Raw genomic sequence first — 13,881 nt, 5'->3', positions numbered from 1 at the left:
CAAATCTGAAAATACAGTATGAGAACAATTAACTGCACAATTACTAGAAATGTTTACCTTGGATATTATACAATTTGCAAGCACAATTTGTGGAAACAACAACTGTGAACCAATTATATATATATATACTGTCCTTGCATTCTTTCTTGTGGCTCAGTCACACACCTGAATGAAAGGCTCATTACGTATGCAGCCTCATTATGCGGGGGCATTGTCTCTTCAGGTGTGAATCACTAAATATGCATGATGGTGTTGGATCGTTGACGCCCCTTGCGCATACTGCCTTTCCAAGCAAAAAGTGTCTTAAAAAATTTAAATCAATGTATTGTTTCATGTGAATGATTAGGAAGGATGATTTTCACATCATTTTGAAGCAAAAACTCTAGGCGACAGCATCCATTAGTCAAAAGTCTTATGGACACATATTTAGTATGTGTTTTGTGACCTTATTTCAGACATTTTCATTTTTAGTTTTTTCAATAACCATGCATAAACATTATTTTCTCAAAAATACAAACATGTACATACATTTTGCACATATATTATGGTAGCCCTGTTTGTGCTAAATAGAGTGTAATTATACCTTTGCCATTGATATGTTTATAAGCAACTGAAAAAAGCACAAATGTAAGAGCATGTCAGAACATCTCGAGGACCCAAAAACACCTTAGACCCCAGAGGGTTAACTTTAATATTTAAAACAAACAATGTTTCATTAAACTTACCTGAGTTTCTCCAGTGTGCAGTTTGTATTTTCTAATCCGTTCTGGAGTTTCTTCACTCCTGAATCCTGCAGATTATTGTTGCTGATGTCAAGCTCTTTCAGACTGGAGTTTGATCTCAGGACTGTAGCGAGAGCTGAACAGCTTTCCTCTGTTAGACCACACTTACGCAGCCTAAAATGATGAACAGAAGAGGGAGAATTTACAAACACAAAGTACTTGATGCCAACATTTAGTGATCACTGAAGGTGCTTGTGAGTTCTGTAGGGTTCACCCGATTTAAGGCGAGACACGGCAGGCAAAAACATAGATTTTTCATGCAGTGGTCAGTTTTGAGATTTTGGGCTAGTTTACTCCTTTAATATGTGTTCTTTCAAGCTGCTATAAAGAAAACGCTGAAAATATACATTAAGATGTTTATTTTATTACATTTTGTTTACTTGCGCCAGTAAGTTTCTCCCGAATTTACCAGGAAGTTAGTATTCCAACGCCACATGCCGAGCTCCGTGAACCTCCGTCTGTTTACTTAAGTCTGTCATGGCTGGTATCGCTTTAAAGCTCTGAGTCTCCTGCACAACGCTATGTAACCCAAATATGGGCATTTCCTTTCTATCAGTAACCAATCGTGAATGTCCAAAGGGGGATTCTCATTTAGAGCTATTTAAATCTTTAACTGCCGTTTTCTCAAAATGAGTTTTTTTGTCATTCTCCAGTATAAACATCTCAGCCTATGTAGCACCTATGTACACCAAACTTTCCAGTTATACACTTAGCAAGATTCTGATGATATTTTCAGATGGATTTGTTAAAAAATTCCTGGCCTGATTTATGTGACATTTTAATCGAAAAAATATGGCGGAAATCGATTTTTTAAGGCTATGGACAGTATATTTTGATTTCCTAGGTAATGAAAGCATATATCCTGAAATCCCTCTGAGTTTTTTTTTCATCTTGTGAGTAAACAAAATGAAAAAAGAATTTTGCACCTGGCTTTATCATATGTTCAGATCTATCTACCGAAAATATATGCAAAATCGTGCATATTTAATGAGATAATGCCTAATTTGCATAATTAAACATACACATTTCTAAAACTTGTAATACATTTTTTTATATACTTGTGTAAGTAATCAACTAAGGAAGTTTCATGGTGATATCTAATATTTTAAAATTTTACCCTATTCACCTGTAGTGTCTCGCCTTAAGATCATTTAAATGTCCAATAAAAATGTTAGAAAAGTTCAACTCACATCAGTGTGTTGAGTTTACAGTGTTTATCCTTCAGTAGAGCAGTGATCTGATTCACTCGTGTGTCTCCTAGTTCACGTTCACTCAGATTCAGCTCTCTCAGGAGTAACGTTTTTTTACCCACAATTCCTCTCACATACTGACAGGCTTCATCCGCAATACGACCCAAAAGCCTGGAAACAGAGTAAGTACATTACATGCCATTTCACTTGGGTATTTTCATAATCGTGTGAAAGGGCCTTTAGTCTTTTCAAAATTGAATTTATAAATGTGTTTTTGTGTTTTCTCTTTTGGAAAAAACGGGATTAAGACTATTGATTGTTGGTTTAATAGTACTCACCTCAGTGTCTTGAGTTGACACTTCTGATCCTGTAGTAGATCATCGAGCTCCTTCACTCCTGATTGTCCAGGATCATTTCCTCTGAGATCCAGCTCTATCAGGTGTGAAGGGTTTGATCTCAGAGCTGAAGCCAGAGCTTTATAACCTTCTTCTGTGATACTGCAGTCTGAAAGTCTACAGAAAAAAAATAAAATTTCATATTAAATTTTTCTTTGTACAGTAGTTATGATTAATTAATTACGGGACAATAGTCTGAAATCGCAAAATATGACAAAAATCACACTAGATCTGAATACCTTACCAGATATGAGTAATTGTTTGCAGCAATAAGTAAAAATGTAACTGTAAAAGTCTACAGTATTTCACTATATTTGAAGAAGGAAGTATTTGTAACATGTTTGTAAACTTTAAAAGGAATATAAAGATCTACACACTAAAATGAAAAGCTTGACAGTTTAGCTCTTGCAAGTGAAGAAATCAATTTTCAAGATCAATTTTACCACTGTACTGTGAAGCTCCATTTATATAATGTTTTATTTTACAGTGCAAATGTATTACAATAGTAGCATACTTCTGTCTTTATTATTATTATTATTATATTTAAATGGTTTGGCTAACTAAAAACACCAGTGTGTAATTAATGAGACAAATATTAATACACTATTAAATACTATCACAACTAAAAAGAAGATCAGCTTTAAACTCCAGGTATACATCAATGTAAAGACATATTTTACTCTTTTCAATTTGGTAACTGAAAAAGGGTTGGAGCTCTTAATTTTTCTCTCTGAATGTGAACCACATTAATGCATTAAAATGTACAACATTATATTTGGGTTGGGGAGGAGGGCATGCAGTCTTCTACTTAACCATTTAACCATGGTTTTGTCTGTAACTAGTGTTCTATTTACTATTTCTATTTTTCTATTTAGCTGGAAGATAAATACCTAAGCAGTTACAAGGAATCCCAAGTAATTACAAGTAATATCATCACTCCTGAAAAATCCTCTCCCCCTCTCCCTCTCACTTCTGTCATTAGAACCAACGTGACTTTTTACTGCGCCGAGTCGAAGTGCTCCCAAGTGCTATTCCGCCATACATTATAGTTATCCTTTTTACCCGCTTAGAAAAGCGCCACGTTTTATTTTGTGTCACCATACTTGGTCGTATAACTACTCGTGTAGCTGTATTTAAATAGGGAAAACGTTGAGGTGTTTGGTCGCTTCTAACTTCATCTCTGTTTGGATCCTAATGAATGAACTGGGCTAAGCTAAGTGCTATCAAAGTGTCGCCGCGTGCCAGAGCGATTGAGTGCACGCACTGAGATGAGAGAGGTATGTATCAACTCGTCTTAGTTAAGGGAATAACATAGTTTAATATGAAAAAATGGTGGAGTGTTCCTTTAAGGTAGTCTTACTGTGCAGCTGGTAAAAAAATTCAACCAGGTACCAATGGTAGCCGTCGCAAATTTTTCTGACATACCTCTGGCAAAGGCGGCTGAGCCAACTAAACCTGCCATCAAGCTTGCACAAGCCTAAAGCTATGACATAGAGGTTGGCAAGAATGCAAGAATTAGTTCCATCACTAACGGGTAAGACGAAGCTTCGCTCTGAGAGGAGTGTAAAGCCACAAGCATGTGGGCTAAAGAATTAGAAACATGGCCAAAGCATTGCTGTAAAATTGTACACACGGGACAGAAGCTCATCAGTGCATCTGTACTTGACATTGGGGCATCGCACGTTATCCCAAAGTGCCTCATTAGGAGACACAATGAGTGCTGCCACACTAGATTTTATAGATGGTGCTACCAAGTCCCACTATTTCAGGGTCCTGCATCACAGCCAGTGTGTGAGCCAACTGATCCAGGCATGTTGTCTTCGATGAGTTTTCGTAATGTTGTCACCAATACAGGCGTAAATAATGGCACTAACGCATTGGGCGCAAATGCGGCGCAAATGCATTTTCTTATTAAACAACGCGGCGCCGGAAGCGAAAATGATAACTGCGTCGGGCAGAGACTAACAAAAACACTTGTGTTGCGACTGGTGCCACATTGAATAAAACTTCACATACACACTCTGGGGACATCAGAGACTTATTTTACATCTTATAAAAATGGGCATACTAAGTGTCTTTTAAGAGAATAGGGACAACCCTTTTAGACCATGTGCGCCGACCATTTTTCCCGTCGTTAAACTAGCAACAGTGGATTCGGACACGCACTAAGTGCACTTGCGCCGTGCGCTTTAGACCATGCAGATCGCTAAAATATGTCTCAGAGAATGTTTCCTGTGGTGCACTTATAACATTAGTTTGTTTTTTACATCGAAAACTGTAATAATTTAGAAATAAATGGCCATATTATACCCTGATTTTAGCCCTCTGACTTAAATTTATCCTTAGTTTTGGTTTGTGTCATGCCAAAGTGTCATATGTTTTGCTGTGCTTTGTCAGAGAGTGCTCTTATGCAAATCAGTTAATACTGTAGTTTGTTTTCATGCACACAAATATGCACGCACGCAACTACTTTTACTTTGGGCTAATTTGGTAGTTCAAAAGACCAAAACCTTGCTGTTTGACTCAGAGGAACTAAGTTAATGTGTTTCCTTGATGAATCAATGCTGCAGAACTTGATGATGCAACCACGCTCACTACCGAGCCCCTGAATGTCCAACAAGACAAATGTGATACCACTGAAAAGCTGAGAATCTCCCCTTCACTGGACTTTTTAAATCATATAGATCAGATTAGCATTTCATAGGTTAGCTCCAGGTAGTTTGTTAAGAGCTAATCAAATTTCAGAGGGATCTCCTGTCTATAGGTCTCCTCAAGTCATTTCACAAGTTATTGATCTGATATAGGTCTGGGCCCTGACTGGACCAAAATGTTGTTCAACTTTTTCTTCTTCTTGAAGCATTCTTTGTTGATTTAAATTTTTGTTTGGTGTTATTATCGCACACAAAATGAAATTCTATTTCATCTTTAGGTTTCTGATTTTGTTGCCAAAATAGAGTTGTATAAAGCAGAATCCTCCATAATGCCACTCGCTGTGCATCAAGCGCTTCTGGCAGGTCTAGAATTTGGGATCAGAATGTTTGTTACTTACTTATTAATTAAAATATTTCAGAATGGAAACAAAAACCAAGAACACTATACCCCGGTTTCTCAGACAAGGCTTAAACCTAGTCTCAGACTAAAATGCATGTTTGAGCTGTTTTAACTGATATCTTAAAATATGTCAGTGCCATTGTTTTGTCTCAATATGTACACCAGTAATGTTTTTTTCTAATTTATGTTTATAAAAACTACAATGCCCTAATTGAACTAAGGCCTAATCCTGTCTTAATATAAGCCCTGTTTTTTGAAACCAGGCCTATATTTTCTTATTTAGCATGCAAAGTTAAGTTAACTTTAATCTTGCATCACAGTCTCCGGCGATGCATAAAAGATGTGATGTTAGTAGCTACTAGGGGTGTAAATATTAATCGATTCGTATCGATGCATCGATTATACAGCCGACGATTCGATGCATCGATGCGTCCGCGAGAGTATCGATTAATGTGTTTATTTTGCCGCCTGTCTATTTTCAGCATCTGCTCCGACATTTGCGTACAACCTACTAAGCTGCGGGTGGCGCTAACCTCATTATTGTCTTCTTCACACCGCTTCACACGCGTTACTTACGTTTCACAGTCTATCTATGTTCACACACATTGTTGAGTCTGACATGGATCCGTCAGAGCGAGCTGGCAATGACAGTGAAATGTTACACACTCCAGTCGGCGTCAAGTCATGGGTGTGGATGTATTTTGGCTTCAGGAAAACAGATGGAGCGTTTGTCTGATTGCGCCCGTTTCACACATACGCCGTTTGCAGTGCGTATGCGGTGCGTATTTTTTTCAGTACCCATGTTAACAGGTCAGCGCTTTCACACTGCACGCGGTTGCGGTCCGTCGATCCGTTCCAGTTGCGGTGTGTATACAGCAGTGCAGAGATCGTTTCCGCACCGAGTCTATTTCTGCTGTGCTGCACGCGCTGAATTAAAGTGACAGCGCATGTTTCGTGGTCAAAATGAACACAGATTGACATGAAAATGTAGTAATTTCACCATAAATGCGTTTAATTAAATAAATTGTAGTAATCTCACCATAAATGTATTTAATTTAATTCTACTATTTTTCACAGTCATCTTTTTTACTTTAAGACCAGGGTAAAGCAAGGAAAACTACAATTTACCTCAACAAGGCGACATAATGAACAACACTCGTCTCATTCGTGGAGGTGGAAAAACAATTTCTTTGTGACATGCAATTGTATTCTGTATTATCAATTAAAGGCAAATTATTTATTATTTTTGTTGATTTATTTGAAACTTAATAGATATCATGTAAAAATCTAGTATTGAATCGAATCGTATCGCAGGGAATTCTGAAGTATCGAAAATAATCGAATCGTTGGCTTAAGAAATCGGTATCGTATCGAATCGTCATGTAGGCTCCGATTTACACCCCTAGTAGCTACCTCCATTTTTATTAATTTTTAAAGCTACTCCATTAACGTCAGGAGCTATGGAAAATTTGCCTGCAGATCAATCACATCACTATGGCAGTGAGACTTTGAGAAGTCAGATGGTCGTTCAGTTGTTGCAAATGCGCCCAGCGCGCCTGAACACACCTTGTTTTCAGACCAGCAGCCCATGGGTGCACAAATGGGCGCAAATGCATTTGATTTTTAAACAATGTGGCCCAGGCCGCGCAAATGATAACTGTGTCGGGCTGAAACTAACAAAAAACACTTGCGTTGCGCCTGGTGCCACATTGCGCCGGTGTATGATAGGGCCCTCTGTGTGCGAGTGATGTATGTTTGTGTGCTTAAATGAAAACAGTGAACTAATATAGAACGAACCTGACCTGAACGTGTGAATTAAACTGTTTTATTGCACAACTTCCAGCCAATCAGATTTGAATATTCAGACAGACCACTTGTATAATTAATTACAATAAACCTGTAAACATTGGGTTGATTTTAATATCTTTAATGTAGTTAAAATGTGCACATAGCACTAAGAAAATATTAGTATTAGATCAGCACAAAAAAGTTATCAAACATCCTTAAAATGTGGTGAAATGTACTCACTTGAGTATCTTCAGCTCACACTCAGGCTTCTTCAGTCCCTCACAGATCTCTTTGACTCCTGAGTCCAGCAGACGGCTGTTGTTCAGGCTCAACTCTTTCAGGATGGTTTTAGAGGAGAGAACAGTAGCTAGAACTGAACAGCTTTTCTCTGTCAGCTCACAATTATTCAGCCTATACACAGAAACAGCATTATTTATTATTCAGAACATATTCAACACACATCAGATCAGCAGGTCTTCAATTTTGATCACATATGTAACTGATAGTCTCATATAATGAATTAACAGAGAAGTTATAATGTATAAATCATGATGACTCACTTGATTTTCTCCACTTTGCTATGAGAGTCCATCAAAAGAGCAGAGAGCTTCTCTCCATCCAGATCTCCTAATATATCTGCACTCAGATCCAGTTCTGTCAGCAATAATGGACTTTTACCCAGAACTTTAGTGAGATACTCACACGCTTCCTGTGCAGCAGCACTTTTCAAAAACCTACAGAACACAGAAGAGTATTTTAGATAATTCTGTCAAAATGTTTTTTTTGCACCTTCCATTCTTTCAAGCTAAGCAAATACATGATGCACAATGCGAAAACAATGCGAAATCAATAAAAAAGTACTGTATGTTCAAATATATCAAAATTAATATATAATTATAGTGAAGTGAGGAACCTTGATTATTTCTAACTGTATTCAGTTAATTATTTCTAATGATTTGAGTCAGTCACTTAGTTAGGTACAGCAATGTAACGAATGTAGGAACCAGTCTCCACCTTAAACAGATATCTATACCGAAGGCTGTGTATCAAATCCTTTCAAGCAGATCATTTTCACTTGACTGTGCTTTTCCATTGTTTTTCTAGTACTGTTAGTTGTGGTATCGAAATTGTGAAATTTCACTGGTATCTAAAATGTTAGTTTCAACCTTACAACCTTATGGGTCAAAAATAACTATTTTATTTATTTATTTTAGTTTTGTTGGGGGCTAGTAAAAATGATTAATTGAATTGTATCAAGAATCAAATTAAGAATTTTCAAGTCATATACACAACATTATTTAAAACATAATGACATTATTTTATAAAATTTTCATGGAGCTTTCTGGAAGCTTATTTCCCAGAATGCTATAATTTATCTAAAATTTTAAATTTAAGAATTAGAAGATTGTTATAAGATTACAGAAATGGTGTTAACTGATTTTAAAATTAGTTTGGGAGAAGTCTAATCAGAAATTCAAAATTATGTACTTATGTTTTGTCACAAGGTTCGTGTCACAAAATATAGTTGTGTGACTGTTGAATTACAGTAATAGGTATGCTGTAAATTCCTCTACCTTTAATTGCAATTCCTCTCCAATTCCCAATCCTCTTAGTTTCATATAGCAGATATCACATTTGTGGCTTATTTGAAATATTTTAAGACATTAATCACCTGGTCTTTAATTTACATTGTTCATCCTGTAGTAAATCACTGAGCTCCTTCACTCCTGATTGTCCAGGATCATTTCCTCTGAGATCCAGCTCTATCAGGTGTGAAGGATTTGATCTCAGAGCTGAAGCCAGAGCTTTATAACCTTCTTCTGTGATACTGCAGTCTGAGAGTCTAGAACAGAAAGGAAAATGTAACATTCAGACGATTATTCAGTTATTCTACAATTTATCAGAACAGAACAAAAATTGTGCATGTTCTTCATGAAAAAAAAACAAGCAAACTAAATTTCAAATTTTCATATTAAAATCATGAAATGGAACCAATAATAACTTAAAATAAACTTATTAAACTGAATTTCTCATTAATACAGATTTACATATTAATTCATACTTACAGTGCTTAGTACAATATTTAATAATACTGCAACTAATATTTTAGCCTTAATAATCTTCATAGTTTTCAAGACTATAATATATATTATCATATTTAAATGTGGATAAATAAAAATACACACTTCAGTTTCGTCAATCTGCATTGTGTATTTTCCAACAGAGGACAGATCTTCTCAATTCCAGAGTTTCCTAGTTTATTCTCACTCAGATCCAGCTCTATCAGGTTTGAAGGGTTTAAATTAAACGCTGAAGTCAGAGCAGCACAACCTTCTGCTGTAATACTGTTATTATTCAGCCTGAAGAGAGAGAAAAAGGAAACACTCTTCAGTTAATCTTAAAACTTTCTTTATGAAAAATGACAATGTTATTTTTATAGATATTTTACATGTCAAGTATTAGACCAAGTAAAATACTCACTTCAGTCTGTTGAGTTTACAGTGTTTATCCTGCAGAAGAGCAGCGATCTGATTCACTCGTGTGTCTCCTAGTTCACGTTCACTCAGATTCAGTTCTCTCAGGAGTAAAGGGTTATCACCCACAATTCCTCTCACATACTGACAGGCTTCATCTGCAGGAGGACTCAAAAACCTGGAGATAGAGGAAGTACATTGACATTACGTGCCATATAATGAATTTTCACAAGTTTTTCAAAGAGCCTTTAGATCCCTTTTGAAAGGGAACTCTCACTGTGCCCTGAGACGCTTTGGATAACGCCTCAGTGTGACTGATGACTGAAGTACTGTGTTATCACGGTAATCGTATTGGCCGGTGACAGCCATGACGTCACTACTAGTGCGACCAGGAAGTATAAAAGGGCGCCTAGAGAAAGTGTCATCCTCTTTTCGTTTCCCTTTTCAGGGACTGTGTTGCTGGTACTGTGAAGAGAATATCATGGCTTCCTACAAGCACTTCAGGAAGTGTGCCGGCCCGTGTAAAAGATTTCAGATATCTGGTGACACTCATGTCCTCTGCTGTCTGGGTGAAGAGCTGTTTCCCACGTTGTAAGAGAAAACACTAGAGACCACACTGGAGTGAGTGTGGCAGGCCTCCTCTTCTTCGAGAGTCATCCTGCTGAGGCCTCCACTCCCCATAGCCCTGTGGAGGCGGTATCTGTCTCTATTGAGAGATTGTGGTCAGGTTCATTCTTCAAAGAAAGCAGGTTGTTGGCTTCAGCTGATAGAGCATGATAGCCTCCCTGGTATGGGGGTTGACGTTGGTCCCCCTGAAAAGTAGCAGGCTAGAGCCATTTGGGTCTGGGCCATTAAGGAACCCCTCTCTAAGTCCTTTGTGTGAAATCACAAAGGTGCTCCCTCATTAAAGCATGAAACTTGGGCAGTGGCCGTAGGAGGTAGTGCTACTGACAGCCTGGTGCGTATCAGTAGTAAATGTATTTGTGCTTGTCACATTCATGATTGGCAAACATCCTCTCAGCATGGGGGCATTAAAACTACTGCACATTTATTGAAGAAAAAAAAAACTCACCTCAGTGTCTTGAGTTGATACTTCTGATCCTGTAGTAGATCATCGAGCTCCTTCACTCCTGATTGTCCAGGATCATTTCCTCTGAGATCCAGCTCTATCAAGTGTGAAGGGTTTGATCTCAGAGCTGAAGCCAGAGCTTTATAACCTTCTTCTGTGATACTGCAGTCTGAAAGTCTACAACAGAAATGAAAATATAAGATTCAGCTTATTAACTAGTTATTCTTAAAATTACCATAACAATTTTAAGCCCTAAAGGAAATGGTTCGTGAATTATCGTTTCTTTCTTGTACAAATTAGAGAATAGAAAAAATAAGATATAGATGCAAACAAAATAGACCTTTAATATGTTAGAAATCATCTGACCTGAGTTTCTCCAGTTTACAGTTATTTTTTAGTCCATCAGAGAGCAGCTTCACTCCTGAATCCTGCAGATTATTGTTGCTCAGGTCAAGATCCTTCAGAATGCTGGAGTCTGAACTGAGAACTGAAGCCAGAGCTGAACAGCTTTCCTCTGTTAGATCACACTTACTGAGCCTAAATAAAATATTACAAAACATGATGAAGACACACAACTGTACCATTAACTGTAGGAAGTAGAGAAAAGATCAGAAGACTACAACCTGAAAAGATTATTTGATCGTTATGAATATTACTCTCCAGCTATTATTAATACTGCTGTTTAAAAGTGTATAACAAAATGTATCTCATATAATTGCTGTGTAAGTTTGACCTGAATGAGCCATTTGTATAAAAATGAGTTGTCTAATCAGGTTCATCATCAGGTTCACTCTTGAGAGAGCGCTCACAAAGAACGACATGCTTGCTGACACTGACATGTTCAGGTCGAGCTACCGTTACTCCTCTCGTTCTAAAGAGTAATTTTGCAGAGTATGTTGCTCCCTAGAGCCGTTACGCACAAGCCCGAGAATATGCCCTAGATATCCTCGGATGTTTGCACTGAAGAAAAGAGCCATTTGAGAATCATAATGAGAATCAGGAGGAGAATCCTGAGAGCCATTTGAATTAAAATGAGTTGTCTAATCAGTGAGAAGTATTCAAACCTTCTTTGAGACAATTTAGACTGTTAAAAGTTCCTTTTTCTGTGTCCAACGGTGAAGGTGTCTTTATTAGTACCAATTGGAAACCTGAAGTTTTTACTGAAGTAATTGCATTGAATTAACGTTACAAAGTGATGTTGCTTTAGTATCACTGTTGCACCTTCAGTTACAGGTGAAGCAATGTTAAGATTTCAACCACAAATCAATGGTAATGCTATTGAATCAACATTATTCTATGATTCTACATCACTGATGCTGAATCAATATTGAAATTAACAAAAATAATCGATGGTAATTTTGTTGAATCAACATTACACTATGATGTTGATTTTACATTGGAGATTTGCTAACGAAACACATTCAGAAAGGCAACTTGTAAACATCACAATATACATGTAAAATTGGATCATGAAAAGTTGGTATCGATCCATCTTTCAGAATCAACTTTTGTAAATCCTGTGTTTTACTCACCCTCATGTGCAAAGTAGTCTGGTGTCAAATGACTTTCACATACTGGTATATGAATTTACTTGGACACATTCCGTTCATATATGAAATGAGAGTTTATGGAGACTCTTATGTTAATTATTACAGCCATCAACAGATCAGTTATAATGTTTACGTAGCTGAAACATATCACAGGCTCACGGATGGTCAGTCCTGATTGCTGCTGCCCTGCAGAGTTTTGCTCCGACCCAACTCATCTTCCCTTCAAGTAGCTTTAGTAATCTTGAAGACATTCAGGTGTGTTTGATTAGGGTTGAAGCTAAACTATGCAGAACAGCTGCACTCCAGGACCGATGTTGTCTATCCCTGCAATAGCTGCTCTAGCAACAACATAACAATGGCAGACTCTGTGCTTCTCACTCAGGGCTGTGTCTATGCTAATAGGAGATCATCACCAGTGGCCGGGTCTCTCAAAAACAAACATAAAATATTTTCTCAAAATCCAGATTTCGAATCCAGATTTCATTGACATCATTGTAGGGAGAAATCTGGAATTGCTTGTTTTGAGAAAATGTTTATGATTTATGGGGATTTAAAAAAAAGGATTGGGTGGATTTTAACTATTATAGGCTGGTTGTTTACACACACTGTGGGGACACATGTGTTCAAACACCTTATAAAAGTATTATTAAAGTAATTTTTGCATAATAGGTCCCATTTGTTTTTATTTATAATTTAATATAAATGTATAGCTAATTTTACACCAGACTGCTTTGCACATGAGGGTGAGTAAAACACAGGATTTCCACAGAAGGTGATGGAGATGGATCGAAACCAACTGTTCATGATTTTGTGATGTTTGTAAATTGCCTTTGTGAATGTGTTTCGTTAGCACATTGTCTGTTGTTTCTTACTGTATTCACAGAGACCAAAGCCATGCCGTTATTTTATTTTTTACCCCAAAATGCTCATTGTCTGTATAATTCATAAATGCATCTTCATTCTTATTAAGTCTCTCAAACAGTGTGTAACTTCAACCATGTTAACCGTGCAGTATGCTATCAAGCTAATTCAGCTGTGGTTAAACAACACAATAAAACGAGCGGACTGGACAGAAACGATCATGAAAAATGCTTGCGTTTGCAGCGCACACTTCATATCAGTTAAGGTTGAATAAACTATTGTCTTTTGTTGGTATGGATTATGGTTTGATTACATGTCTAAAGATTTCTCATTCATGCCCACCTAATCAGAAATTGGGGAACTAAGTGATTTCTCACATAACGCTAACTTTTTACGCGCAATAGCTAACTTTGTTAGTCGTACAACTACAGTAGCAGTTTACTAACGACCAGAGACTCAACATAAAGGAAACCTTTTGTGTCGTCTCTCTTTCTAAAATTGCCATAAGTGCAATTGTAGAGAGAGGGAACAGTGAAGGCAAGTGGTTGCATTTGCAACGTTTGCCTGTGTTAGTACATAGTTATAGTCATATAAAGATTTATATGCCCTCAGTTTCTTTTTACTATACACACTCGGTTTTTCTTTTATGTAAGTGTAGATGTCAGGCCACTCCTGTCAGTTCGTCCATCCATTGAGTATGAGTCTGCCAATTTCTATATGT

General features: G+C 37.2%; 1 protein-coding gene across 1 annotated transcript in view; it reads right to left on the bottom strand.

Moving 5' to 3' along the window:
- LOC311089541 (uncharacterized protein) overlaps positions 1-10,049 on the bottom strand; it is a gene marked incomplete at its 5' end in the record, with an annotated part of 89,009 nt that extends 78,960 nt beyond the window's left edge. The window contains 7 exons of the mRNA XM_084124264.1: positions 726-896; positions 1,973-2,143; positions 2,311-2,484; positions 7,447-7,617; positions 7,767-7,940; positions 9,688-9,858; positions 9,958-10,049. Coding sequence (XP_083980390.1) covers positions 726-896; positions 1,973-2,143; positions 2,311-2,484; positions 7,447-7,617; positions 7,767-7,940; positions 9,688-9,858; positions 9,958-10,049 — 1,124 coding nt within the window. The remainder of the gene's footprint in view (positions 1-725; positions 897-1,972; positions 2,144-2,310; positions 2,485-7,446; positions 7,618-7,766; positions 7,941-9,687; positions 9,859-9,957) is intronic.
- Positions 10,050-13,881: the final 3,832 nt, after the last annotated feature.

Source organism: Abramis brama (assembly GCF_963993115.1).
Source record: "Abramis brama genome assembly, chromosome: 9".
Taxonomy (NCBI): Eukaryota; Metazoa; Chordata; class Actinopteri; order Cypriniformes; family Leuciscidae; genus Abramis; species Abramis brama.
The sequence above is the reverse complement of the archived record's forward strand: the minus strand, read 5'-3'. Positions and strand labels throughout refer to the sequence as shown.